The sequence below is a fragment of the Felis catus genome, chromosome B2 (assembly GCF_018350175.1).
Source record: "Felis catus isolate Fca126 chromosome B2, F.catus_Fca126_mat1.0, whole genome shotgun sequence".
In the NCBI taxonomy this organism is placed as follows: domain Eukaryota; kingdom Metazoa; phylum Chordata; class Mammalia; order Carnivora; family Felidae; genus Felis; species Felis catus.
This window is the reverse complement of record NC_058372.1, coordinates 121,386,827-121,414,666: the sequence shown is the minus strand read 5'-3', so window position 1 is coordinate 121,414,666 and position 27,840 is coordinate 121,386,827. Positions and strand designations below refer to the sequence as shown.

At 46.6% G+C, this 27,840-nt stretch overlaps 1 protein-coding gene across 1 annotated transcript; it reads left to right on the top strand.

Moving 5' to 3' along the window:
* Positions 1–4,213: 4,213 nt before the first annotated feature.
* On the top strand, positions 4,214–27,833 carry ALDH8A1 (aldehyde dehydrogenase 8 family member A1). The gene is made up of 7 exons (XM_003986580.5): positions 4,214–4,420; positions 8,253–8,400; positions 9,669–9,824; positions 11,700–11,849; positions 16,987–17,243; positions 21,132–21,293; positions 26,971–27,833. The coding sequence occupies exons 1-7, from the start codon at positions 4,283–4,285 to the stop codon at positions 27,421–27,423; spliced, it is 1,464 nt and encodes a 487-aa protein (XP_003986629.2). The 5' UTR covers positions 4,214–4,282; the 3' UTR covers positions 27,424–27,833.
* The last annotated feature ends 7 nt before the right edge of the window (positions 27,834–27,840 follow it).

The window sequence follows — 27,840 nt, the reverse complement described above, 5'->3', positions numbered from 1 at the left end:
CCTTATCCACCTCCGAAGTCCCGTCCTCTGGTCCCTTCACTGAACTCAGGTGGAGCTCTCCATTCCCCACCCTGGGTTTCTGCCAAGCATAGTGCCCACCTTCGGGGTACCCACGCGCTACTCCACTGTGACTTGCTTCGTGCTCTGTCTCCCCTAGACGAAGGTGAGAGAGAGAACTGGAAGGTACCCGTATCTTCCCCTATGGCATCTGGAGATGCTTATGTAACAAACACACCGTGTACTTCTTGTTACTGCGGCCCACCTGGGTGGTTCAGAGTTCCGAAAGCACTCAAGAGGATCGTGGAAAATCAGGGAATAATTCCAAAAAGAATAATTTGTTGCCTATGAGGTGAAAATTACCCTGTCGCCTTCTGGAGTATTCTAGAACTACTGATGTTCAGAATATTGCACACCTCGTGTTCATAATTTTGTCAGTGGAACTTAAAGCCTTGAGTCCTCTATTCTCGCTGTGCAGGCCCTGGCGCTAGAGTAACCGCTGGGGTGCGGCGGGGGCAGTTGCTGCCAGTGGGAGGACACTTGGATGCAATCCAGGGGTCTGGGCTCAGCAGGACGAGCACTGCAGAGCAGGTGGACCAGTCCGCAGGATTCGGGAGCAGGTCACATGCAGAGGTACAGTGAGGCAGGTGGAACCACAAGGGAGTAGAGTCTCTACTCCTAGGCTTGGGTATCGGATTTTAGTCTCCTTAAGGGAAACAGGCAAGAGACGATTGGTCCTCAGTTTCAAGGGAAGGGCATGAAGACCCATTAGGGCTCAGGCCGAAGTGAGGCTGAATGCCGTGTCCTCAGGAAGGGTCTCCTGCTTCACCTGCGCTCTGGTTCCAGAGTCAGGCCTGTGGCTGAGCGGCACGTTGGGGATCAATGCTTGCCGTGTAGACAGGAAGGGGCTGCTAGGACAGAGGGAGAAGGGAAGTGAAAGGCCAGGGCACTATGCCCAAATGGACCAGGTCAAGCTTGAATGACAAGTGGCACAAAGATGCACCAGCTAAAGCTGACTTCACGTCTGCTCTGAAGGTGGGCCGATTTCTGTGAGAAGTTCTGAGAAGCACCAAGTGCACGTTACAAGTACTGGGGCCAGCTTCTCGCACTATTCTGCTCCTCTGGGTCAGAAAATTCCACCCCCCCCCCCCACACACACACACTGGTGTCCTTGGAAAGTCCCTCCTGTTTAAAAGATCTCCCTTAGGTAGTCCTCTAATTAGAATCTTTTGGATGATTACAAACTATACAAAAAGACAAAAACCTTGATTAAGCAATCCACATTAGTCTCCGTTGTTTCTGTCACACAATCAGATCTTTTTCTCAATAGCTTGGGTGAGAGATATCTCAGTGAAGTGGGGGAGGGGAAGGGAGGGTGATGCATATTTTTGAGCATGATGTGCTTAGGAGAAAGAAGGGTGGGCTTCTAGAAGGTTCAGAAGGAGCAAACAAGACACTGGAAGCTGAGTGGGAGAATCAGGGACACAAGCTAAGAAAAGTCTGTCTACTCTGTCTCTCTCAAAAAAATAAATACATAAATACATAAAAATAAAAATAAACATTAAAAAAAATAGTTAAAAAAAAAAAAAAAAGAAAAGTCAGTCTGGGCTGGGTATTTCCCTGCCAGCTCTCTGCTCCAGGCTCCCTCCCTGGTACTTTGAACTGTGGGGCCACAGCTGGGGTCTGCAGACCCTATCGCTCAGATCCCTTGCCAAGTGGCTTTTTGTCAACGGGAGGCACTAGGAAGAGCCTGGAAGGAGGGGGAGGGAAGAGACGCTCCCTGTATCCAGGCCCTGTCAGCATCTCTCCAGCGACAGCCCGAGCTGCAGCCCCCAGCTGCCCTTGGCCCAGCCGCTGTGGCCACGCCACAGCCCTGCTAGGAGCTCTCTCTACCCACCTCTTCTTGTGTTCCCGGGGCTCAGACATGACATCTGCTCTTTGATGTTAACTATTGTCTGGGCGCTTCAGCCGGACTGGCCCCTCTCTCGGCCTTCCAACACAATGTAACCATTTCCCTGCATTAGACTTTGAAATACCCACCCTGGTTTCTGGGTTCCGGAATGGACGCTGGCTGCATGTAGTGTTGTATTTGTCCCTGCGCGTATGTTTCTATTTATATGCAACCAGGTATCCAACAGAAGCACCTCGAAATGACTCCACGTCAATAACACAAGATAAAAGAAAAGTCACCTGGAAAAGGAACGTTAAGAATTTTAGGCCGAAAAGAAAAATGTTTGCCTTTAAACTTCTTCCCTGCTTCTTACTGGGTGGGGAGAAGGAGCCTGGAGAACGTGGCTAAATTAAGTAAGATGAGTTATAATTCCCAAGTTTCTGCAGAGGCTTTGAGCTGCAAATGAGAGAACACCAGGGGCTTGGTCCTTTGTTCATCAGACCATCATCAGAGGTCACCTTTAGATCTGCAGAGAGGCCTGAAGCTTAGGGAAAGAAGAGCCTCTCGCTTTGCATCACTGATTAGCAAGAATTTTGGATGTTATTTAGAGACCAACAAGGGGGGGTGGGCAGGGAAGCCCTAAGGATCTAAGGTTGTGCACAGCCAGGAAACATCCCAAATGACCAATGAATTTAGGATATTGATATCACATTTGACAAAATTTTAACTACAAAAGTGGCATATTGATAAAGGTTCATCACAAAGTATTCATGAAATTTAAAACTGTATGGGGTAAAAAGAGGAAAAAACCCTCACTCCCCCTCCCCTTTCCATCCCCTCAATCAAATAGGCATCCAAGGAGATTATATAGGACGTATTATCCACTAGCTCTCTTTTTTCACCTAATAGCACATCCTTTCAATGGCTACATAACATTCCTTATTGTGGGTGTCACAACTATTTACCATATTCATCGGTTGGTAGACATTTCTATGGTTTTCACAGTTTTTAAATTACCGTGCAAACAGATGTCCTGTGACTTAGCTACTTGCACCAGAGCAAGAAATTCTGTGAGAGAGATTCCTAGGCTTACCAGACTCCAAGTGGGCACATTTAAAATGTTGACACTTCTGGGGCACCTGGGGGCTCAGCGGGTTAGGCGTCAGACTTCAGCTCAGGTCATGATCTTGCGGTCCGTGAGTTCAAGCCCCTCAGGCTCTGGGCTGACCGCTCAGAGCCTGGAGCCTGCTGCGGATTCTGTGTCTCCCTCTCTCTCTGCCCCTCCCTTGCTTGCGCTCTGTCTCTCTGTCTCCCCCAAATAAATAAATATATAAAAAAAATGTTGACAACTGCCTGGTTGCCTTCCCAGGTGTTGTGTTGTAAGCCCTCCCACCGTGGGAGCCCACGGAAGAGTACACGCTGCCCACGGGGGATGTGTACTGTCTCTCACTGGGGAGACAGGGCATCTCTGTGTCCTTCACATCCTTTGATTAACAGTGTGGCCGAGCACCTCTCATACCTTCATTAGCCAATTGTGTATCGCATCCCTTTTGCTATGAATTGTTGCTATTTGGTTTTTTTTTTTTTTAGCCTTTGCTTATTTTTTTTCAACCGGGCTGTTCGTTTCCCTCACCAATTTATAGAAATTCTTACACACATCACAGATATGAATCCCTCGTGTGTTATACACACCATGCATATATTTGGCTTGTGTCTTCATTGCCATGGCACATCTGGCTGGTAAGCTGCTGGTTTCGGGATGGAGGGACGGGCCAGAGAGAAGGCAGGCAAGGTAAAGAGAAACACAGATGAGTGATGGAGAGAGGGAGTCTGTCTTCAGTTACCTCTGTGGGGTGAGGGCAGCGATGCGTGGAGGAAAAACATGATTAGGAGAAAAACGGATTAATGGTCATTCCTTACTAACTGCGATTTTGGGCAAATTGACTTCTTTGAGGCTCAGTTTCTTCTACAATAGAGGGGATTTAATGACACTTACTTTATATAGGGTTGCTGTGCGGAACGAATGAGTACATTCGTGTCAAGGACTTGCTTCAGGGTCTGGCCCTCAGTGTTTGAGCAATAAAGCTTATAGTGTGAATGCAATAAAAGGAGATACACAGATACCTTCTGACATTTCAAAGGGCCATGAACACATAAGCTGATGTTACTTTACCAGGTTATTATCCCTTTCTCAAAATGTACCGGAAGTCTGTGAAATATTCCAGAACTCTCTTCACTTAGAGTTGGGAGACTGGAAGGCTCCTGAGTGTCAGGACACCTCCCACATTCCCTGATTGGTAAATGAGGACGTCGGGGCTGGAGGTGAGGACAAGGCAAACTCAGGGTAGGGAGACTCCCTCACCAGTGGGGAGAAAGACAGGAGTTGTGTCCACCATGGCCGGAACAAAGGCACTTCTGACGCTGGAGAACTTCATTAATGGAAAGTTTGTACCTTGTAGCTCATATATCGATTCTTATGATCCGTCCACGGGGGAAGTATACTGCAGGGTGCCAGACAGTGGAAACGAAGAGGTGAGTAGTTCACTTAGGGAGACTGAAATGTACTTGGTGTCTTGATGATTACACGTCACTTACTTTTCTAGGAGCAAAGGGAATTGGGAAAAGGTGCCCAGTTGTTAAACATCGGCGGACAGGAAGATTTTAGTTCTGGGAAGGTTTGCTTTGTAATCGGACTCCTAGGATGTAGGTTTCCCCCGCAATCCGAAAAAAGAGCCTTCCTACGACACCTGTGGAAATGGCATAAAGTGCAGAGTTTCCTCCACTTACTGAAAGTCCGTGTCATGCAACTTTGCTTTTGGGAAAGAAGTACATGCTATGGTAATGGCTCTTTTCATAAAAGTGAAAATCCTCTTCGGGTTTCTTTTGGTTAGCGAAAACAGGTGCTAAGGTAAAAGCGAAGCAGTGTCATGTGACCTTTCAAAAGGGGCTACCTGGGATGCCTGGGTGGTTGAGTCGGCTAAGCTTCCGATTTTAGCTCAGGGTGGTCTCACGGTGCGCGGGTTTGAGCCCTGCATCGGGCTCTGCGCTGACAGCGCGGAGCCGGCCTGGGATTCTCTCTCTCAGCCCCTCCCCCCAATAAATAAATAAATAAACTTAAACAATATTCTTAAAAGAAAGGAACAAAGCCCAGGTGACTGTGCAGAAGCAAGTTATTAGTCTAGGCAGCTTAACACACAGCTGCATTTCTCAGACATTCCTTAACAGGTGTCTACTAAAAACTATTAGTTGTTAAGAATGATCAGTATTACCGTTTCCTTTTCTCTACCAAGTGTTGCCTAAACTTGCCACTATATTCATGGTTTTCTGAAAAACTTGTTATTTCTCTAAAAACAAGCAAAAGTAAAAACCCAGGGATTTATTTTAGGTTATCCCTTAATAATTCCTTATGTTTTTAAAATATCTGGTAAAGTAAAACTGATCATTTGAATGATGAAACGCAAAATCAAATTCCCATATAGTTTTGTGTTTAAATTTAATACCATCCTTTTTCTTACTCAAAGTGCTTAATGGCACACACATTAAAATTTTTTTATTGATGTTGAATTAATTTTGAGAAATTTTATAAAATGGTGGAGACACATTTGATTAGTTATCACTTACTGTATTGACAATGTAAATGTGTCTGGGGTGATAAATGTGGCTGATGGACATATGCTCATCTAATGCCTAATGGATTTTATTTTTTAAGGCACAAAGAACTAGATTATTTAAAGGATAATTGTAACCTTCATATATTAATAAAGATATATAAACAAGCCTTCATCTATACTAAGCTATTATTTCTCATTTGTTAATAATGTTTTCAATCTGTCTTGCATTAAAAAAACCTTTAGACTTGTGGATTAAAGTTAGCAAATACTGGCTAATCTATTGGTTAAACTGTAACCCACAATTTTGTTTGTTTCCAATGACCTGGGATAGATGTGGGAAATCCAGCTTTGTGTTTTCCAGTCCTCCTGGTCTCAGGGTGTTTTCTAAGCTGAAGTTAAAGACGACAAATATGACAAATTCAGTTGAAATATTTTCTGCAGCTAATGGCTCATGCCTTTTCAGAAGACAGAATGTACTATGGAAGCACCTGCTGGTAGAGGAATAAACATTTTGGATTTCCCTGCAAACATTCTCTCTGATCCCCATAAGTCCCAGGTTTTTCTGGCTTGAAAACTATGGTCCACGTACAAACTACATGCCCGATTTTACAGAAAGTCACTCACAGAAAGTGCTGCTGGTTTTGCTAACAGCGGAATTATCCCCAATATGAGTCGTAACAGCCTACAAATAAGACTTTATCAGCGTCCTTTATTCCACAGACGACAGTGAGCTAACATTCTCATCTCTGATGCTTAGATCAGTGGCCACACACACACACACACACACACACACGTATGGTGGCATTTACATGATAGCTTTGCAGTCATCAGCACAGACTGGGGTGGGACCACCTAGCTTCAAAGACCAGCTGCACAACTTAGTGTGTATGGTCTTGACTTAGAGCTGCACTTCCGTGTTCCTCAGTCGCCTTACCTGCAAAATGGGGATAATAATAACACCTTATAGTGTTGTTCTAAGGATTAAACAGACCGGTATATGTAAAGCCCTTAGTGTTTGGCAAATAGTAAATGCTTCCTAAGTCTTAGTGTATGCTCATGTTATATTCACATGTATTCTAAGACAACTTAGAAAACATGAGTTCTCTGCGTAGCGAAAAGCTTAGCTTTCACACTGACAACCTCAGGAAGAGGACGTTTTGTACTGACCACAGCAGGAATGAACCCTCCTCTTGTTGGCGGGCACCCAGGCCTCGGCCGGGCGGCAGCTTCTGGTGGAAAGCTCACATTCTTCCTTCATCGTTTCTGTGGGTCCACATTAGAGATTCAGCTTTTGAAATGAAAACACCATTTTTTTTCCAGAAAGGTATAATTGAAATGAGACTCCTTTATTCAGCCCCGCTGAGAGGGACTCTGTTTTCTATAAAGAAAGCAAAGGAGGAATGTACGTCAGGTTTGGGGGGAGAGGGCAGCAGAATTGTCAGATCATGTCACATGAGAAAGATGCTCGTGGTGACCTGAAGCCTGTGGAAAAGGATTCTGAGGCTGGGTCTGAGCCCAGGGGTAGAAGCAAGCTCTGAGTTATTATAGTCTTGTCATGTGTGTGAGAGGGGAGAGGGGTGAGACACAGGCTATGGATTTGCTGTCTCTGGAAAAGATACTGCTTAGACTTTGCTTAAGGGGCAGACAAAGGCAGCCCATGACCTGAAGACCCGTTTCACCTTGCATGAATTGGCCTTGCCCGTACCTTCCCCTGTATATTTTTGGATTTGGCTCCAAAACCAGGTCTCCAAACTATCTGTTCAAACACAGATATCCTCCTCCCCAACAGGCCTCTTTTACTGGGCAGAGCCCGGCAGGGGCAGGGATTGAGGCTGTGCCACAGAAGGCCAGCTATGGTCTCGGGGGCCACAAAGATCTGGGTTTGAATCCTGATACTGCCACTTACTGGCTGTGTGACCTCTGCTAAGTGACTTGAGCGCTCTGTGCCTCAGTTTCCTCATCTGCATAATGGGCATAGCAATAGGCACGGTTTAGAATTTTAGAACAGGTTAGATGAAATAATTTGTGTGTCTAACATCCCTTTATATAGAAACATTAGTAAATGGCTATTATAATTAGTCATTCGGAGGGGAAAGACAGCCTGCAGATATGATTTCAAGCAAAATTTTAGACTTTCTCAGATGTGTTGGAGCTGGATTAAAAGTTTAGACATTCTACATGTCTAGATGAGTTTCCCTTCCCCATGATATTTTAAAAATGTGTATTTTGACATGATTGAAAACGTGCATCTGTTAAAATTAAAATGGCTTTTATTTTTAATGTTTATTTAATTTTGAGAGAGAGAGAGAGAGGGAGAGAGAGCGAGCATGAACAGGGGAGGGACAGAGAGAGAGAGGGAGACATAGAATCCGAAGCAGGCTCCAGCCTCTGAGCTGTCAGCACAGTGCCTGATGCGGGCCTTGAACTCGTGAACCACGAGATCATGACCTGAGCCGAAGTTGGGTGCTTAACCGTCTGAGCCACCCAGGCGCCCCTCAAACAGCTTCTTTTTAATAATCTGATTGCCACATCTGCACACCTTGGTCAAAACGGATCCCTCTTCTTTGTTTTTGCGGTGCCCTGATTCACCGGTCACGAAAACACCACTTTGCAGGTAACTCAGCACTAGCAAGTGTTGCATATTTGAAACTAGGCTGAAAAAAATTAGGCATGCGTGGAGCTGTGGTTTCTGGATTCCTCGAACCTCAGGAGCAACAGTCCTAAGGTGATTGTCTTCCTGATGCTCCTCAAAGATCGAAGCCGCAGTGGAGGCCGCCAGGGCAGCGTTTCCCGGCTGGTCGGCCAGGAGCCCCCAGGAGCGCTCACAGGTGCTGCACCGGCTGGCGGATCTGCTGGAGAAATCCCTGGAGGACTTGGCCCAGGCGGAATCCAGAGACCAAGGTGAGTGCAGCTGCCTCTTAGCGGTGCTTTATGGCAAGTGCAGTACAACTACTCAGACGCTGGAGATTCACACCCTCGTTCCGGTTGGGCAGGGGACCTCTTGCCTCTTAACAATGGATGGGACTCAGGGCACCTTCTTCCCATCAGGCTAGCCTGCACGACGCTTCTCATGGCAGAGGTAGAGGTGGAAAGCAGAACCACCTGGGAGTTTGGCATCTGGCCCACGTCTGCCCCATTCTGATGGCCACAGCAAGTCAGAGCTGAGCCCAGGTTCCAGGGCAGGAAAGCAAATACATTTTGTCCATTTGGTGGAAGGCATGGCAGAGATGCTTGGCAAAGGGCACGGATATGGGGAGAGAGGAAGAGGAGGGCTGATCCTGCAATTCTCCAATCCTAGGCAGAGGGGTTCTAAGCGCGGGTAATTGAAGAGCAGTTATAGTCAAGTTGTTCAGAAAGAGTCCGACAGGTCAGCGTTCTGCTCCCTAAGCAGCTACCGTCCCAGAGGTGTGGATAATGGAGTAAATGCCCATAAATCCTTGCAGGGATGTCTGTTAGGAAAACCCAAGATCTTTTAAAATGGTATGTGTGCTCTATATCAGCTTAAACTTAGGAAGCAGCTTGAGTCTAAGCCCTTAAGAAGGAGATGTTTCCTGCTGGTGCTCCTGCTGCGGGGAGTCCCCTGGAATTGCCAAAGAGAATAAAGGAAAAGTCCAGAATCTCCTTTTGTTCAGTCCAGGAGCTAGGTCGTGCATGGGGCACATGGTGAGCGAGCATCACATGCCAACCTCCGGATGCCATTGGTTGCTCTGTCACGTGCCCATCTGAAGGTCTCCGCCACGTGCTGGGGGACATTTCATGTACAGCGTATGTCTGTCTGAGGGGTTTTATGGTGTCGTGCAGATACAGCTGTCCTAACACCCATTACTCCAACCCCTTTGTAGCCTGCACAAGGCATGGTGATTTTGAATTGAAAGAGCTGATGTGAGCGGAGTGGTAGCATCTGGCGAATTCATGATCGCTATCAATTGTTCAACCCCTCTCCCACCCACAAACAAAGATTATTTGACTCCGTTTTAAGCCCCCCCCCCATCTTATAACGTCATACCTAATTATTTCACAGCTTTATGAAACCATGATCAGCTGTCCATTAGTCAAGGGCTGGGGTCCGGGGCTGGAAGGCACCAAGGCTACGTGAGCGTGACTTAGGTTGCAGGTGCGGTAGTGTCTCCACTACACTGACTGTGCCTCCTGTTGCTGACTTGTTACAGGGAAAACCATAACGTTGGCAAGAACCATGGACATCCCCCGGTCTGTGCAGAACTTCCGGTTCTTCGCCTCCTCCATCCTGCACCACACATCAGAGTGCACACACATGGACCACGTAGGCTGTCTGCACTACACCCTGCGGGCCCCCGTGGGGATCGGTAGGTGCTGCTGGGTGAAAGCCTGCACTGGGTTGGTGCCGAGGGACGCCCCGTCGGTCCTGCAGCACCGATCTAAGGGAACAGACCCAGAAAAAGGAAAGAGATGATTTCTTCTACTTGGACTGAAAATTAATGGGCCTCAAAAATCTATTTCGAGGTTATTTTTCTTTGTGTCAAATTCCCCACTTATTCCGAAAACATCGTTCCTGGGAAATTACCAGGAAAAGAATAATACCAAGAGGAAATTCACATACAAAGATTTTCCCCCCATACAACTAAAAAAAAAAAAAAAAAGTTTCGTTCCAGAGAGGCTTGTAGTTAACAGCATGGATTTTGGATATGTGCAGGGTCAGTTTCGTTAACATTTGTATATTTCACGATTCTTATCTGAAAAACTGAGAGAATAGTTTAATTTTATACTTATATATTTTAACATGGATTAAATGAATTAGTAAGTGTAGGGCACTTAGAACAGTGCCAGATAAGTGAGCCTTGACTGAATGGGCCGCTTCTTGCTTCCTTTTGGAGGACATATAAATATGAGCAATGTCTCAAAATATCCACTAGATGTCACTGTTCCTCCGAGGAAAAAACCCACCAACCTCCCATATTTATTACATTTTATGACAGGATAACATAAATTAAAAGGAAAGAAAATGGGACATTTTACCACTTTGATTATTTGAACCCTTTGGAAATCACATTTTGAAGGCATTTAGGAGAAGCTCAAACCTTCCTCTAAGAAGCATGATGATATACAATGCTGAAAAAATACTGTTATCCCCTAAAGAAAAGATTTTCCAACGAGAAATATAATAATATAGAGTGTATGTTTACTTTCACAGCACAGGTTTGAGGGGAGAGTATAAAATAAAATGAATCCATTTACTTATTCATAAGGTAGATTGTGTGTGTGTGTGTGTGTGTGTGTGTGTGTGTTTTATGGTTGGAAGCCTACACATGGTTTCAGTATTGCGTGGGAACAAATTCTAGATGCTGGTTCTATTACTTGTTTAGCAATCCTATCTGCTCATGATACAGGTGAGAACCTAGAGAGAATTTTTTTTTTCAACGTTTATTTATTTTTGGGACAGAGAGAGACAGAGCATGAACGGGGGAGGGGCAGAGAGAGAGGGAGACACAGAATCGGAAACAGGCTCCAGGCTCCGAGCCATCAGCCCAGAGCCTGACGCGGGGCTCGAACTCCCGGACCGCGAGATCGTGACCTGGCTGAAGTCGGACGCTTAACCGACTGCGCCACCCAGGCGCCCCGAGAATTTTTTATTAAAAAACCCCCTGGCTCGCCAAAATGGATTTCGCAGTCTAGGCATCAGAATTCATCGGCCTTACTAGTAGGAGGCCCCCACAGGGCATGCTCATTACTGATTTGTTCTTATTTTACAAATAATTCTAAAAAGCTTGAGACTTTATGTCTTAATCCACAACAGATTAGAAACAGTGATGGAAAACCTTAAGTAGGAGCTAGACAGTTTGATGATGAAGGAGAGAGAGGTTTAAAAAAAATGTGAACATCGGACTATAAATCTCAAAACTCATCACAGCTGGAACTGTTTAGTGACAAGTGACAGCCTCTTGGTCCTAGAACTTATATTGCCGTTTGTTCATCGATACAATTGTTACGACATCAAGAAAAGAGTAAATTGTATGGATTTATAGTTTGAAGAGGCACAATGGCGTATGATACGTTTCAGAATTCTTTTCCTGAAGGTGGCTACCAATAGCAGAATTGGGGATTTTTACAAGAGTAAGCTTCACTTTGATGCAGGAGGGAGGAGCTCCACGTGAAGAAACCCAGTGTGGCCAGCCTGCTTTGAGGGGCATGCCATTGCTGAAGGTGCTTCTGTCCTCTTGCAGCTGGTCTGATCAGCCCCTGGAATTTGCCACTCTACTTGCTGACCTGGAAGGTGGCTCCGGCCATTGCTGCCGGCAACACCGTCATAGCCAAGCCCAGCGAGCTGACGTCAGTGACGGCCTGGATGATGTGCAAACTCCTGGAGACAGCAGGTGATTTAGCTGCGGGTCCCGAGAGGCACGGGATCGGCTTTGGGGTTGCGAGTTTTGCGGGCTGCGGCCACCTCCGCGTCGCTGACGTTTGAAAAGTTATTTTGGATGGAAATCCGCTCAGAGCAAGATCGATTCCATCGACATCTTTGCTTGTTGTCTCCCTGAGCTTTTCCCCAGAAACCCCTTTCATCACACTGCTTCCTCTCTTCCCCCCCCCCCCCCCCCCCCCCCCCCCCCCCCCCCCCCGTGTACCGAGCTGCTGCAGGAACCCTTCCGCCAGCAGGGGGCAGGCAGTACAGAGACTTGTACAATCGGGGAGCCTTAAGCCCGACAGCAGCGGGCCCCAGAGAGTGTCTTCAATGGTCAGTTTAAATCTTCTGTTTGGACTACGTGTTAACCTTGATGAAAATAAGGCTACTGTTAGGCACTTTTCTGTATGGTTATAGAGTAACTGCTCAAAATAGCCCATTTTCAAGAGATTTGAATATATAATCCCTCAGTTTCCCCAGCATTTGGAGCCACTGTGCAATAGTGGCTGATGCAATATGGTTCCTTGTCCTTTTTTTTTTTTTAATGTTTATTTATTTTAGAGAGAGAAAGAGAGAGAGAGGACACAAGTGGGGGAGGGACACACAGAGAGAGGGAGACACAGAATCCCAAGCAGGCTTCAGGCTCTGAGCTGTCAGCACAGAGCCCGAGGCAGGGCTCAGACCCATGAACTGTGAGATCATGACCTGAGCTGAAATCTGACACTCAACCAACTGAGCCACCCAGGTGCCCCTCCTTGCCCTCTTTTTGTGAATAGTGTAATGGTCACATTCAAGGTATGTTCCTGGTTACATTCTGGGGTGTAACTCAGCACATGGGCACAGGGTTAGAGGGGAACCATCGGGAGGCCCCAGCTTGTAACCCACAGGAAAGCCCCTCGCTATTAGGTCCCTCTCCATACATACTCTGGGCTGGGATGATGGGTGATGGTGGGAAACAGGCTGTCTTTCTGTCAGTCTCTGCTGTGCATCCGTCCTTCAAGCCCACAGAGAAGGTAGCTGGGCTCACCCGTATCTGTAAAGTAGGTGGTTGGAAAGAGCCCATCCCTCCCCCTTCTGGATATCTCATCTCTCCAAGCAAAAATATACATATTGGCTTCTAAAGAAGTTGAGCCAGTTCTTGACTGCAAGGTTTAGATGGCAGGTTGAACGGTGGCCTTATGACCCTAGTCTAGCTGCCCATTTCCCTTGTATTGTACAGAGGAATGAGGCCCTCCATCCTCAGTCTTTGATGCCCTAGGCTCCTGGAGGGTGTGTGATAGAAAGATGGTGACCTCTCCCACGCCGCACCTGTCTGTCATTCCTTCCTTCCTTCCACGAGAGATCACATTCTAATGCCGTTCTTTGCAAAACTAAGTGCCTAGTGTCTGCGGGGGTCCAAGGCAGTTCTTCCCTGCCTGTTGACTGTAGGTCCCCCGGGTGAACAGAAGTGGGACCTAGGCTCTGCTGTGACCCATGTCGGGGAGGGAACGCATGGAGGGGGCATGGGCCACAGAGCTGTGTTCCCAGAACCGTGCTCTCTTGAAGTCAACTACGTCTTGATCTAGGATGATTCCTTTCCCTCAGTACTCTCCCCTTCCATACACCCAGAACCTGGTCTGCATGAGAGGTTTATGTATCCATGTATTTGCACAGCAGTGATCTTTCTTGTGAACAAATAAGCTGACTATACCAAGGTGGTCCTTCTCTCCTTTGCAGCCTGGGCTGGTTTTGCTGAACTTCCCTCCTCTGGCCCACTGAGAGCATAAGGCTCAAATATCACCTTAAAAAAATTATTTTAGAGAGAAAGAGAGGGCACAAGCAGGGGAGATGGGAAGAGGGAGGGAAAAAGAGAATCTTAAGCAGGCATTGTGTGCAGCGCGGAGCCCGATGAGGGGCTCGATCCCATGACCCTGGGATCATGACCTGAGCTTAAATCAAGAGTTGGATGCTTAACCGACTGAGCCACACAGGCGCCCCTCAAATTGCACCTGCTTTAAGCCCTCAGTTTCTCCACTGAGACTATGTAAGAGACACTTTTAATGGTGTAAGAAAAAGAAAGCTAAAATGACCTGCTGGTGCGTTCTGGATATTTAAAGAGCCAGTCCTCTAGTCCTGAGCCTTCAAACAGACTTGGCAGATGACCTTCCTGTGAAGTGCAATCATTTAAAAAAGCACGCAGCGAGTAACTCTTTGCAAGTCTTAGAGTATTCGCTTCTTCTTGGGGGCACCAAATGTTTGCCCTCGTTCTTGGAGGGTCTACTGAAAGCGGATTTCTGGCCTTCCTATTTAAAAAAAATTTTTTTTAATGTTTATTTATTTCTGAGACAGAGAGAGACAGAGCATGAGTGGGGGAGGGGCAGAGAGAGAGGGAGACACAGAATCAGAAGCAGGCTCCAGGCTCTGAGCTGTCAGCACAGAGCCCGACGCGGGGCTCGAACTCACAGACCGTGAGATCATGACCTGAGCCGAAGTCGGTCACGCAACCGACTGAGCCACCCAGGCACCCCTGGCCTTCCTATTTTTGTTCTGCCCAATTTAAGCTTCTTGCCACCCTGCCGCATCCTAGCATGGGAGGGACCTTGTGCCCTTTCTTGTCCGTTAGCCACCTACTCTGAGGTTTCTCGAATTGGTATTTGCCGACTTGGCTGCCTTCTTCCTTTGATAACCAGAATATCTTAAGGGTAGAGGGCGGGTGTCTCTAGAAAAATTTCATTACTGCCTCCATCGAATGGCAAATTGGTACTGAGAAATAATGGCCAGTATGTAGCTCTTAACTTATTAACACCAGAGCTCAAGGAAATGTAAAGTGTTCGCGCCGTTGTGTAGAAGGCAATTGGCCTGGAAGAAATGAGCCCACTTTCCTGGGTTATAAATGTGTGGTGTTTCTAAGTTTTCTTCACTCTTCGTTAAAATGCTATTGTAAACGTTAGAAGGGACTTGATCCATTTTTGCCTCAGGATTTATAAAGCCTGACCAACAGCCCACCTTCTCTTGCCCCCAAACTCCAATCAGAAAACATCAGGCAGGGGTGCCTGGGTGGATACGTCAGTTAAGTGTCTGACTTTGATTCAGGTCACGATCTCGTGGGCTCGTGGCTTCGAGCCCCGCGTCGGGCTCTGTGTTGACAGCTCAGAGCCTGGAGCCCACTTTGCATTCTGCGTCCCTCTCTCTGTGTCTCTCCTTGGCTCATGCTGTCTTGTCTGTCACTCAAATTAAATAAATAAACATTTCAAAAGAAAAAGGAAAGAAAATATTGGGCAAATATTCACATGCCCAGTAATAATTGATGGAGATTAAGACCCCTTCCTGCAAACGATGGGGAACCTGTCCTTCTTTCTCTCCCATCAGCCTCCATGGGCCCCCCCCCCCTCTGCTGAACCTCCTCTTTGTCTGAACGCAGGGCTCACCTGCATTCACATGGTGTCTGGCCCTGGGCCTGGCCTCTGTGGCAGTGACCTGTGATCCAGGATCGAGCCAGACTAGGTTTCAATAAGTGTGCACGTGACTGTAACGGTGGGGCCATTAGAGGTGATGCTTTGTCAGATGCCATGTTGATTCTTCACACCTGTCCCTGAGGCTCACCTGAAGGGGGCCTCGTTTGTCCCCTCAAGTGATCAGGCTAAGACTGGCTCTATGGGAAGGTGTTCGCGATGATAATGGATCATTGATGAGAACTTATTATTTATACTTTAAAAGCATATTCTTGAAGAGATGGTTTTAATCCCATGGAGTATGTTTCTATGAAGGAGAGAATGGCCAACCTGGATGGAAAAAGATCCTAGCAGCAGGGTAGTTCAGGACCTTACACATTGGAGGTTTTCTGCCTCTGTTGCATTTCAAGGTGGAAGAAATACAGGCAATACATTCAGCTACCTCCAAGCAAACCTAAAAGCTTCCTGGACACATCACAATTGCACAGAGATTTTCTTTCTGGACACTTAAAGCTTTCAAACAAAGTCAAGAACCGTTTCTGATTTGGATAACGTATGCTAAGTATTTGTTCATTCATTCACTTAATTGCTCATTAATCTTCCGCACCCACTTTTGCCTCGTAATGGTTGCCGTTTAACCTCACTTTGCCTCCGTTTGGGTGAGGTGAGGATATTAAATCCTACCTGCATCATCAGTTGTTGGGAGATGGGAAGGGTGTAAATCACTTGCAGCAATAACTGACCCGCAGTGAATGTGAGCGTTTAGCAGTGTTAATCTATATGGCAAACTAGGCCATGGCAAGGGGAACAGGGTGGGGAGCAAAACACAGACACCATTTCTGCCCTTAGTGTGCCTTCCAGGGTTGGATAGGTGATAAACAAGGAAAGCCATAAACACATAAAAAAAAAAAAATACACGCAAATGTAGGAAGGTAGGGTCTCAGGATAGAAAGATTGGGGCACCCGTGTTCGGGTGTCCTTGGTATTTTACGTCAGTCCAGGAGTGTAACGGTATGTCCATATTATGAGACACAGGACCTTCAGCTCAATACTCACCTTCCCAGAGGAGCCTCCCTCACGTCCCTCGGCCAGGATAGTCTAATCTCTTCTTCCCTCTACTTAACGTGTTCACACTGCGTTGTGACTTCTGGATGCCAGCTAAGAGCAGGGCTTCTCTACCTTAGAGGGCCTGACCTGCCTGCCTGAGGATATCTCTGCGTCCTCAGCCCCTGATGCCTAGTCAATATTAGGGAATGAATTAATTAGAATGTTCTAATCTTCGGGGCGCCTGGGTGGCTCAGTCAGTTAAGCGTCCCGCTCTTGATTTCGGCTCCGGTCAAGATCTCACGGTCTGGGAAATCAAGCCTTGCGTGGGGTTCTGCGCTGACAGTGCAGAGACTGCTTGGGGTTCTCTCTCTGCCTCTCCCTATACTGGCTGGCTCTCTCTTTCTCTCTCAAAATAAATAAATAAACATTAAAACAAAGAGAGAGAGAGAATGTTCTACTCTTCGTTTTTCTAAGGCAAAGCTCATGGAGCTTTGTTATTAAACTAGAGGCGGCCATAGACATTTCCTCCCACCCATTCAAGCTATTGGACTTTCCAAGAGAATGTCTGTGTAACGGAAGTTCTCAACATACCGAGAAGAATTAGTGTAACTGTCACTGTGTCCCATCCAGGTGTTCCACCAGGTGTGGTAAATATTGTCTTTGGAACGGGGCCCAAGGTAGGCGAGGCCCTGGTGTCCCATCCAGAGGTACCCCTGATTTCCTTCACGGGGAGCCAGCCCACTGCCGAGCGGATCGCTCAGCTGAGTGCTCCCCATTGCAAGAAGCTGTCCCTGGAACTGGGGGGCAAGAACCCCGCCATCATCTTTGAGGATGCCAACCTGGAGGAGTGCATTCCCACGACCGTCAGGTCCAGCTTTGCCAACCAGGTACGTCCTCTGGGTTGCTCTGTTTGTTTTTATTTTGTTTCGTTTCATTTTTGGTTTGTTTATTTTTAAACCCTGTGACCCTGTCAGACTGGATCTCTTTCATCACAGTACAAAGCCAGGAGTGAGCCGGTCAATCTGGTGCTATTTCAGTGAGAAGAGGTTGTTACGTTGTGTTATTCCGCTGACGTCTGTGTTATCTCGATGTCCATCTGTGGTCTTGTAGAGTCACAGCTTCTGTTTAGCAAGCTCCTCTTTCTGAGTCATAGCTTTTTGTCAGGTACTGGCCATGGGCAAAATGATTGATTTTTTGTTTCTCCAAGCTTTTCTCTCCCTTAATTCACAGAGTCACTCTCATTCTCTTCTCGCTGTCTCAATGTCCTATCTCCAGTGAACCTTTGCTCCCCCAAAGCATCCTAAATGCACCACACACTTAGAAATAAATGCCTAAACCAGCCTGCAGCACCTTTCTTATGTTGGAGTCATGGGTGTCATGGAGTCGTGGCAACTTTTCATCTCCTGAAATTGTGTAAACAGTTGTTTTTCTGGAGGCGACAGTTTTTAGCAAATTCTTCCATGGCATCCCAAAGGGTTAGGAAAACCAGCCCAGATAGACCAGACTGGAAGCATCACGAAGAGGACACCTGTACCTGCTTTGGGGGCACACTTGACCTTCAACAGGTATACGAAAATACTGAATGATTTTCTCCAAAGGGTCTGTTTTTATTTTATTTTTATTTTTATTATTTTTTTAATGTTTATTTATTTTTGAGAGAGACAGAGACAGAATGCGAGTGGGTTAGGGGCAGAGAGAGAGGGAGACACAGAAGCAGAAGCAGGCTCCAGGCTCTGAGGTGTCAGCACAGAGCCCAATGCGGAGCTCGAACTCATGAGCTGTGAGATCACGACCTGAGCCGAAGTCGGACGCTCAACCGACTGAGCCACCCAGGCGCCCCTCTCCAAAGGGTCTGTTTTAAAAAAAAAAATTAGCAGAGGGCAAAGAATTAATGAAAGAGAACTGTCATAGAAGGATGAGTAGAATGAGATAGATCTTTATTTAACTTGAATAAACTGCAAAGCCTTTTGAACCTTTGTTTCTTTACCTGTAAAATCACGGAAGCAAGAATGATGCCTTCCAGTAGGGTTTTCATGAGTGTCGAACGAAAAATATTCTTGACGGTGGTTTTTCAGGATCATTACAATTGTAATGATTTCTCTCGCAGTAATTCTTAGAGAAAGTGGTTTGATTATGTATCTCTGTCCGCAACTCTATATACAGATATATCCGTGTGTATAGAGTGTTTCTGAATCAATAGACTTCAATTTCAGATTTCAGAAAATAGACTTGCAATTTTATGATACAGCTATTTTAATCATTAAAATAAACAAGGATCGAAACGAACAATGAAATCGAGCATTTGGGTGGCTTAGTGACAACAGTGCGGTGGGGGGACAAACCGTGGCCTGAGACATAGTTGAGGGGGTGTTCAGTGGCCTCTGCATGGTGGCAAATGCACTCCGAGTGCACAGAAGGACTGTGCAAGAACTTGAAATGCTCAGACAGCCTTCCTCTTGGGGGGAGGGGGGGCGTGTATTTTAAATGCCGGTGGGAAAGGACATGAACCCAACTGGCTAATTCGAGACAACAAATAGACTTTAGGCAAAATAGAGGGGCTGATTTCTTTTTCCTTGGCCGAGAGATGAGTCCCACATAGTGAGCACTTCCTCCTCAACTGGACACAACGGGCTCCTTCGAAACATCTCCACTGTGTGTACTCTCCTTTGGAGTGGGGCACACTCATACTTAAGACACGCCGTGGGACTCGGAAGATACGAACTCGGACTTCAACATCACTCAGACTGAAGTTGAAACTTCCTGTGCCTGGGGGCCTTGGGCCTGTGTTTGGTCAAACTTCATTTCCTAATTCTGAACTGGAAAAGCTGGTACACCACAGGAGTATTATAAGGAAAGCATCCCGCGCTGTGCCTGGCGCACAATGGGCACTCAATCAATAAGATTTCCCTTCTCGGGGCGCCTGGGTGGCGCAGTCGGTTGAGCATCCGACTTCAGCCAGGTCATGATCTCGTGGTCCGTGGGTTCGAGCCCCGCGTCAGGCTCTGGGCTGATGGCTCGGAGCCTGGAGCCTGTTTCTGATTCTGTGTCTCCGTCTCTCTCTGCCCCTCCCCCATTCATGCTCTGTCTCTCTCTGTCCCAAAAATAAATAAAAGTTGAAAAAAAAAAATAAGATTTCCCTTCTCTTATTTCCTCTCAAGTCATGCTACTAGGGACGCTAGTCTCACCTATGCTTTTCCTGCACTGAGTAGTCAGGAAAACCCTGACTGGTTAACCCCTCAGGTCTCTTTACCACTCCCTCCCCTGCCTCCCGCACATGGCGGAGGGCACTCGTGTTGGGAGATTTCCCAAGCCAGGTAGGCAGATGGTTCTAACCGTGATCCTGGCTGGCAGAGAGAATTTATTGCTCCCAAACAGTGAGTGTTTAATTTGGACAGTGCATCTTTGCACAACTAGCAAGATAATTAGAAACGTTCTATTGTTAGGATGGTTGTGAAGGTCAAGCAAATATAAATGTGACAAAAATAGTTGTTCATGCGTATGTGTACTTGTCAAACCTATATAATGCTCTGATGTGTCTAGAATGGTGTTTGCGAACGATTGCATGGTGTAGCCAAATAAGGATGACTTTTCATTCAGGCACCTGTTAGCACCTCAGCCCAGGACACTCAGTGCCTCTGCTTGGGTGACAATTAGGGGTCTGAGCCTTAACCTGTGCGAAGCAGAACTTCCGGTTTCCCTCCCTCTCCTTTCCCTGCAGTGCTGATCTTCTCCCTGCCGTGGGCTCGCCTTCCCAGGGAAGAGCACTATCATCTGCTCTGCGGCTCCATCAAAAACCTGGGAGCCACCCTGATTCTTACCCTTCCTTTTCCTTCTGTCTCAAGAACCCATCAACCAGTCTTGTCGGTTCAGTTGTTTTTTTTTTTTAATGTTTTTGTTTGGTTTTGGTTTTGGTTTTTGAGGGAGAGACAGAGCATAAATGAGGGAGAGGCAGAGACGGAGGGAGGGAGACAGAGGGAGGCAGAGACACAGAATAAAAGCAGGCTCCAGGCTCTGAGCTGTCAGCACAGCTGTCCAGGCTCTGAGCTCCAGGCGTGGGGCTCAAACTCGTGAACCGCGAGATCATGACCTGAGCTGAAGCTGGACGCTTAACCGACTGAGCCACCCAGGCGCCCCGCAATTATTAGGATACATCCTGAAACCCGTCTGTTCTGCAGAGCATCTATACCAGTTTCCTTGCACTTTTGGGGTTCCATGTCCCTTTTCGAGTCTGGGAATGTCAGCGGACGCCTACCACTTCTCTCATGTCCACTGGGCCTGCCCTGGTCCGAGCTACGTCCACTTATCTGGACTTCTGGAATACTCTCTTAATTCTACTCCAATCCTGCTCGCATTCCCTTCCGTTCTATTCTCCACACAGCTGCTGGGAGGATCCTTTCACAACGTGAACCCCGTCACATCATCCTGCTGCTTAAAGCTTAAAGGCTTCCACGGTCTTTTCATGATGCCAGGAGCAAGGTGCAAGCTCCTTGTGAGCCTGTGAGACTGCATGATACTGCCTTGCTCCTCACCTCCTGCCCTCATTCCCTACCCTCCCCGACCCCATTCCTGCCTACACTCCCGCTCAGCCCTGCTCACGCTGTCTTGCCTTGCCTCGCACACCACTGTGGTCCTCATGGTGGGACTTTGTCTGGTTTGTCACCGTCTCCCATTACCTAGACCAGTGCCTGGCCACTGCCAGGTGCTCACAATTGCCGCGTCGACCTATCCACGAAGGAGGGTGTCTTGTCATTGTCCTCACATGTCATTCTTGGCAGGGTGAAATCTGCCTCTGTACCAGCAGAATCTTTGTCCAGAAGAGCATCTATGGTGAATTTTTGAAGAAGTTTGTAGCAGCTACCAGAATGTGGAAAGTTGGCATTCCCTCCGATCCATCGGCCAGCATGGGAGCTCTGATAAGTAAAGCTCATTTGGAAAAAGTAAGTTCATCTGTGCAATGTGAGTTTGCGGATAAGCTCAGTGTAGAACACAGCACACATCCATGGTTTGAAATGTTGTTAATTCCTGCCTTATTCCTAAAGCATTCGGACCTGTATAGGAAATGGTCTCTGAAATATTAGATATGAATACACAAATGTAGTCCAAGTTAAAGCAGCATCTACACGGAATGAATGAATCTAGGAAGTCAGCATGGAGATAGAATCAAGAGTGAGGAAGTCAAATTTCAAAACATAAAGGTCACTAATAAGAATGATGCAGAGTAAGGGAGGCAGGAGTTTCCTTAGATAAAAGTTCCCAGTGGAAAGGACTCTGCCTCTGGCTTACAGCAGATGGAATTCTGGAAGGGCCAGCATGCATGATCCTAATTAGGTGGTTCGTAATTGGTAAGGTGAGTGGTGGTCCATGTGGGAGAAGCCATCGATGGTCTTTGGGTGGTTTGTGGCATTTAGGTCTTTAAGGTCATTTTAACTTATTACCCGATGTGACTCCCAAAAGAAGTCATAGAATTTGGGGGCCAGGGGACCTTGTTTCCAGCTTTGGTGACTGAGGGCCCCCAAGGAAGATACGCTCCCATCAGTTAGCCTCTGAGGGACAGGGCCTTTACCTAAGTTTCTGGAAATCTTTGACATTGCACAGATGTGGCAGATTAACTGCATTTTAACTTTGACTTTTACAATATTGTGAAGCAGAGATGCACATAATGGAGGGTGTAGTAGCTTGAGGGTCTCTTCTTTTTTTTTTTTTTTTTAAAGATTTTTTTTTCAACATTTATTTATTTTTGGGACAGAGAGAGACAGAGCATGAACGGGGGAGGGGGAGACACAGAATCGGAAACAGGCTCCAGGCTCCGAGCCATCAGCCCAGAGCCTGACGCGGGGCTCGAACTCACGGACCGCGAGATCATGACCTGGCTGAAGTCGGACGCTTAACCGACTGTGCCACCCAGGCGCCCCTTGAGGGTCTCTTCTTATTTCTTCTATTTTCTCCAGTGAAGCAGGAAGCAGGGTGAGGAGGGGAGAATGTGTGAAGTGGTTCTGCGGGAGAGATCCCCATGGCTTCTAGCGTAGCCACAGAAGCTGTGGACAAAGGTCAAGAATCCTAACCTAAACCATACGTGATCTTTAGTTTGTTTTCAAGACTTGAACCACTGACAAGGTTTTCGACCCAGTATGGCCGCCCAGAAATGCCATCTTCTGTGAAACCAAATTAGGCTGGCAAGACGGGCATTTATTTAACGTGGCAGTTGGATTTTGTTTTCTTACTATCATTTCAAGGTAGTTACTGAGGTTCCATGAATAACCCTGAAAATGGTGACGGGTACAGTTACCAGTTTTTTCCTGACCGCGTTCAAACATAAGCACGTATTTATCTTTCAAACAGAAGTTTTCGAACACGCCCGAATATTTTTACCATCATGAATGTTTTCTATCTCCGTCAAATAACTAAGAAAAAAATAAACTTTCTATTTTGGAATAACTTAAGATTTATAGAAAAATCTCGAAGAGAAGGCAGATGGTTTCTATATCCACTCACACAGCTTTCCCTTTGTTACCGTCTTACATGTCCACGGTGCAACTGTCCGCACCCAGAAACTGAAGTTAGCACATTAACGTTAGCCAAACTGCAGACTTTTCAGCCAACGTCTCTTAATTTTCTCCTCGATCCTTAGAGAAAATAATTTCTCAGCTACTTTCCTTATTAAAATAAAGTTAATTACTTTGCACTCATTTTAGAAAGTTCCATGACCCTACTGCTTTTAAGGAGAAAGATTTTGTACACACAGTTAAAAAGTTTTTAAAAAGGGGTCCCTGGGTGGCTCAGTTAAAGCGCCCAACTTCGGCTCAGGTCATGATCTCGCAGTCTGTGAGTTTGAGCCCCATGTCGGACTGTGTTGACAGCCCAGAGCCTGGAGCTTGCTTCAGATTCTCTCTGCCCCTCCTGCGCTCGCTCTCTCTCTCTCTCTCTCTCTCAAAAATAAACATTTAAAAAATTAAAAAAAAATATTTTTTTTTATCGTTGGCCAATTTATTTTATTTCGATTTCTCTAGGGAAGCACACCAAAGATGTTATTCCCATTACCCCACCACGTATCGACCTGCTGCTGTCTATGGAGTCTCTCTTGTTTGCGGTCCCTCCTTCCTCGTGTAGAGCGCCCCTCGGGTGGACTTACGTTTCCTCCCCTTGTGAAGCCTTAGGGCAATCCTGCGGGGGCTCAGAGGGTTCCTGGATGTCTGCCATCGTCGCTGCTCCACGTGGAGCAAGTGTGCCCAGATGCAAGGAATCACAGCGTCCCTCCCTGACTCTCCCACCAGGTGGACCCCTGACGGGTGCTTTCCGATCACTTCTTGTGCGAAGGCCCTGGGTACCTCTGCCCTTGACGGGGAGCTCATGGGAGCAGCTAGGGAAGTGTAAATGTGGCCTTTCCGGTGGGACTCTTTTCAGTCCAGTATGCCAAACCCTCCGGGACGGAGGAGGCAGCGGACACGTTCCACTGGTGGGCATCTTTCCTCGCCTCTCACTGGAAAGCTTGGGGGGCTGCGTGCTAAGGAAGGTCTGGCTGCCCTCTTTGTTTTCTTCTGCAGTTTGTCTATATCTTCTCCGAATCAAATTAGCCCTGGAGCGTCTGGGGTCTTTGTCCCCTGCAAACTAGCCCTGCAGCGTCTGTGTCCATCTTACTTCTATGTGGCTGTCGCGATAGGTGCCGGCGATTCAGGGACAGAAGAATCCCATTAGAATATGTCGAGGTTGTCCTGTAATGGCAAAGGACTCAGAACCCACAGAGACACAGCATGCTCCTAAGAGGACCTGTGACTTTTCAGGTTCCCAGAGACCCAGGGGATGCATAGGTAGCTGCAGGCGACTCTGTCCTCCAGGAGTGAAGAACAGGCTCTTCGCCTATTGCACGGCATTGCTGTTTGTTTTCACTTTTGTTTTTCTTTTTACCCCCTTGAATTCTTTTCCGCTTGACTGTCCGGAGAATCTGGCTATATGCCAGCCTCCCCAAAGATGCGGGTAATTGGAGACGGAATTGTTGAGTGTGGACAGTGAGGCTGGGGGAAGCGCAGGGGATCCTGGCTGGTGCATCCCCCGACAGGGCCAGGCTTCAGGCCTAACAAAGGTCCACTCTGGCAGTTTCCTGTCTTCTTTTGTCAGGTTAAAAAAACCCAACCTGCAGGGTGGGAGCATCTCTGAAGTCTCGTAGCCAGTAAGCATCAGATCGTGTGTTACACCATCTCCTTCTTCACCAACAGCACCGAGAGCAGCTGGCATCCATAAGACTTACTGCGTACCGGGCATCACGCTAAATATTTCACATGCATGATTTTCTCGGATCCTAGGAATGGGTGGGAATGTTAATCCTATTTTTCAGAGGGGAAACTGAGGCACAGAGCATTTGAAATCTCTCCGCGAGTAAGTGGAGGCCCTGGGATTTGAACACTTGGGCTCCCCAGCACTCCCTTCTGCCCTCTGTGCTCTGATTTACGTGCAAAGCTACGAAGTAATAACTACTCTCTGTTCTCAAAAAAGTTTCGTAATAATAGTCTATTACATTTTATGGCATATTACCAGTCACAATGTTGTTTTCTTTTTTCAGATTTTACTGAAAATCTCAGTTCCTGAGCTTCTAGTATAGATAGTCTATCATCCAGTAATACTTTCTCCAGAAAATAAATTCAGTTTAGTGTGAGTCATCTTATACATTAAATATCTTGAAAAGTTCACAGTTTGAAAACTGACGCTTTCACGTTTTAGAGCCAAGAACCTCTAAGAGATAGATGATCATGAAATTCTGGGTAGAGGAGACAATCTAAAGCCAGAACGCTCTGAGTTTGAATCACTGAAGAAAGTTCTGGTCCTGTGACCAGCAGGGGCCTCTGGGCACCTTTGCCTCAACTTCTCCTGTTCACGCAGGATGCGACCTTTGGCATGTTTTAATCTGGGTGGGTTGCTTCAAGAGGAATAAGAGAATACGGGAAGGAGGAAGGAGAAGTCCAGACCTCATTTAGTCTCCACCCGCAAACTAGACTAGGGCTTTTCAGGAAGAACACTGAGATCCCTGCACGGGTTGGGGGGGGGGGAACGGTGTAGCAGCTTGGAATGCAGAGCTGCTCCAAATGTTCTATTTTTTGAAAGTGTTTGACTTCATGGCTTATTAAGTGTTCCATGAACTAGAGCGAAACGAATCATAGAACAACATTACCTTTTTATTTTTACAGAGCGAACACATAGCTCTACGTTGAATACAGTTCTACGATGAAATACTAATCTGATACTGGGGCAGAATGCTCAGATAGATAGGTGATAAGTAAGAAGCCAAAGTATGATTTCAACGTACCCAGCCTTTGATGGACCGCCTCACTGCTGTTCTACGCTTTTAATTTGGGGGATTACTTTTCTATGGCTTCTATGCTTATGGTACCCTTCAGGGGCAGGATAGTGTTGTGACCGCAACAACCCTTCCAGACATAACCATATGTATCATTTTATAATGAGTCATTTCTACAACCGTTATTAGTAAACATCTGTCATTGTCCCCGAGTCACTGGGTTTACTTATTACATAATTTATTTCCCATTATAGTTAGCTATACGTTATTGCCTAGATATATTTTTAGAATATAATTGGTAATGAGACTAGAAGTTAGAAATTATTTGTTCTGGAAGCCTAGCTATCTTGGCCATTAATGCAATCTTATACACCCTTCAACTTCCCATATTCTGCAGTGGACACAGTCCCTCCCAAAAGTGAGCAACTATTCTTTTGTGTATTTAACTACCGATTATACCGGAGTGTGGATTCTGGCTTTCCTGTTTATTTGTTGTATGGACCATCTACCCTTTTTTTTTTAAATTTTTTTTTCAACGTTTTTTATTTTATTTTTGGGACAGAGAGAGACAGAGCATGAACGGGGGAGGGGCAGAGAGAGAGGGAGACACAGAATCGGAAGCAGGCTCCAGGCTCTGAGCCATCAGCCCAGAGCCCGACGCGGGGCTCGAACTCACGGACCGCGAGATCGTGACCTGAGCTGAAGTCGGACGTTTAACCGACTGCGCCACCCAGGCGCCCCCACCTACCCTTTTTGATGCTCAATTTTGTCAGCAAAGAGGGGATAATAATACATAGCTAATAGAGTTTTGAGAGAATTAAGTGAGAATGGCTGAAAAGCGTTTATCCATGTGCCCAGCACGTAGACATTAAATAAATGACTCCTCTCCTCTAACGTATGAGGGCTGGATGCCCAAGTGATGGTCAGAGCACTTCTGCCCTCAGGTTTAGCAGCTGAGCAATACGGTAGTCAACTTTGGAGTTCTTCTTTTTAAATTTTTTTTATACATTTATTTATTTTTGATAGAGACAGAGCACAAGTGGGGGAGGGGCAGAGAGAGAAGGAGACACAGAATTGAAGCAGGCTTCAGGCTCCTAGCTGTCGGCACAGAGCCCGATGTGGGGCTCGAATTCACAAACCGTGAGATTGTGACCTGAGCCGAAGTCGGACGCTTAACCGACTGAGCCACCCAGGCGCCCCTCAGCTTTAGAGTTCTTAGCAATGACCTTACACGTTTTATGTAGATGATTCAAAAATATTGAATTTTCTGCTGCTTTGTGTAAAACCAAATGGTAAGGTGCTGCTAATCATGGTTTCTACCCACTTAGGTCAGAAGTTACGTCAAGAAAGCCCGCGCCGAAGGGGCCCGAATTCTGTGTGGTGAAGGGGTGGATACGTTGAGTCTCCCCCCCAAGAATCAAGCAGGATATTTTATGCTTCCCACAGTCATAACAGACATTAAGGATGAATCCTGCTGCATGAAGGAAGAGATATTTGGTCCAGTGACATGTGTCGTCCCCTTCGATAGTGAGGAGGAAGTGATTCAAAGAGCGAACAGTGTTAAATACGGATTGGCAGCAACTGTGTGGTCAAGCAATGTGGGCCGTGTCCACCGAGTGGCTAAGAAGCTGCAGTCGGGCTTGGTCTGGACCAACTGCTGGCTCATCAGAGAGCTGAACCTCCCTTTCGGGGGGATGAAGAGTTCCGGGATAGGCAGAGAGGGAGCCAAAGACTCTTATGAATTTTTCACTGAAGTCAAAACAATCACCATTAAGCACTGACCTCGGCCAGCGGAGAAGCTGTTATGGTCAATGCTCGGCTGTAGAGAATCAGTCATCCAACGTGGTGAGCAGACTCACCAGCATAAATTCTAACCACATCTTGACTTAGCGGGTTTTCTCTATCCTCTGTAGTTAGTATTTTTATCTGCTGTCAAAGAGATGCTGTCTATTTTCACTGTGGAGTCAAAGAAGAGAAGACTTCTGAACAGGAAGGCACAAAAAGGGAGCCAAGGATTGTCAGGTTTCCTCTATGTTGTGTCTTCACTTTTTTTTTTCATTGTTTTGATTGAATTCTTGGTAATTTAAAGACAATCTTTTTTTTTTTGCTTCTTTTTTTTTAATTTGAGGGGGATAGAGAGAGACAGAGACAGAGAGAGAGAGAGAGAGAGAGAGAGAGAGAGAGAGAGGATGAGCACA

What these genes read in the sequence shown, in the direction of transcription:
- ALDH8A1 (XM_003986580.5), top strand. Translation starts at nt 4,283, where the DNA reads ATGGCCGGAACAAAGGCACTTCTGACGCTGGAGAACTTCATTAATGGA. An exon ending in CAGACAGTGGAAACGAAGAG is followed by an intron (nt 4,421 to 8,252) that starts GTGAGTAGTTCA and finishes TGCTCCTCAAAG; the next exon opens with ATCGAAGCCGCAGTGGAGGC. An exon ending in GGTCCAGCTTTGCCAACCAG is followed by an intron (nt 17,244 to 21,131) that starts GTACGTCCTCTG and finishes CATTCTTGGCAG; the next exon opens with GGTGAAATCTGCCTCTGTAC.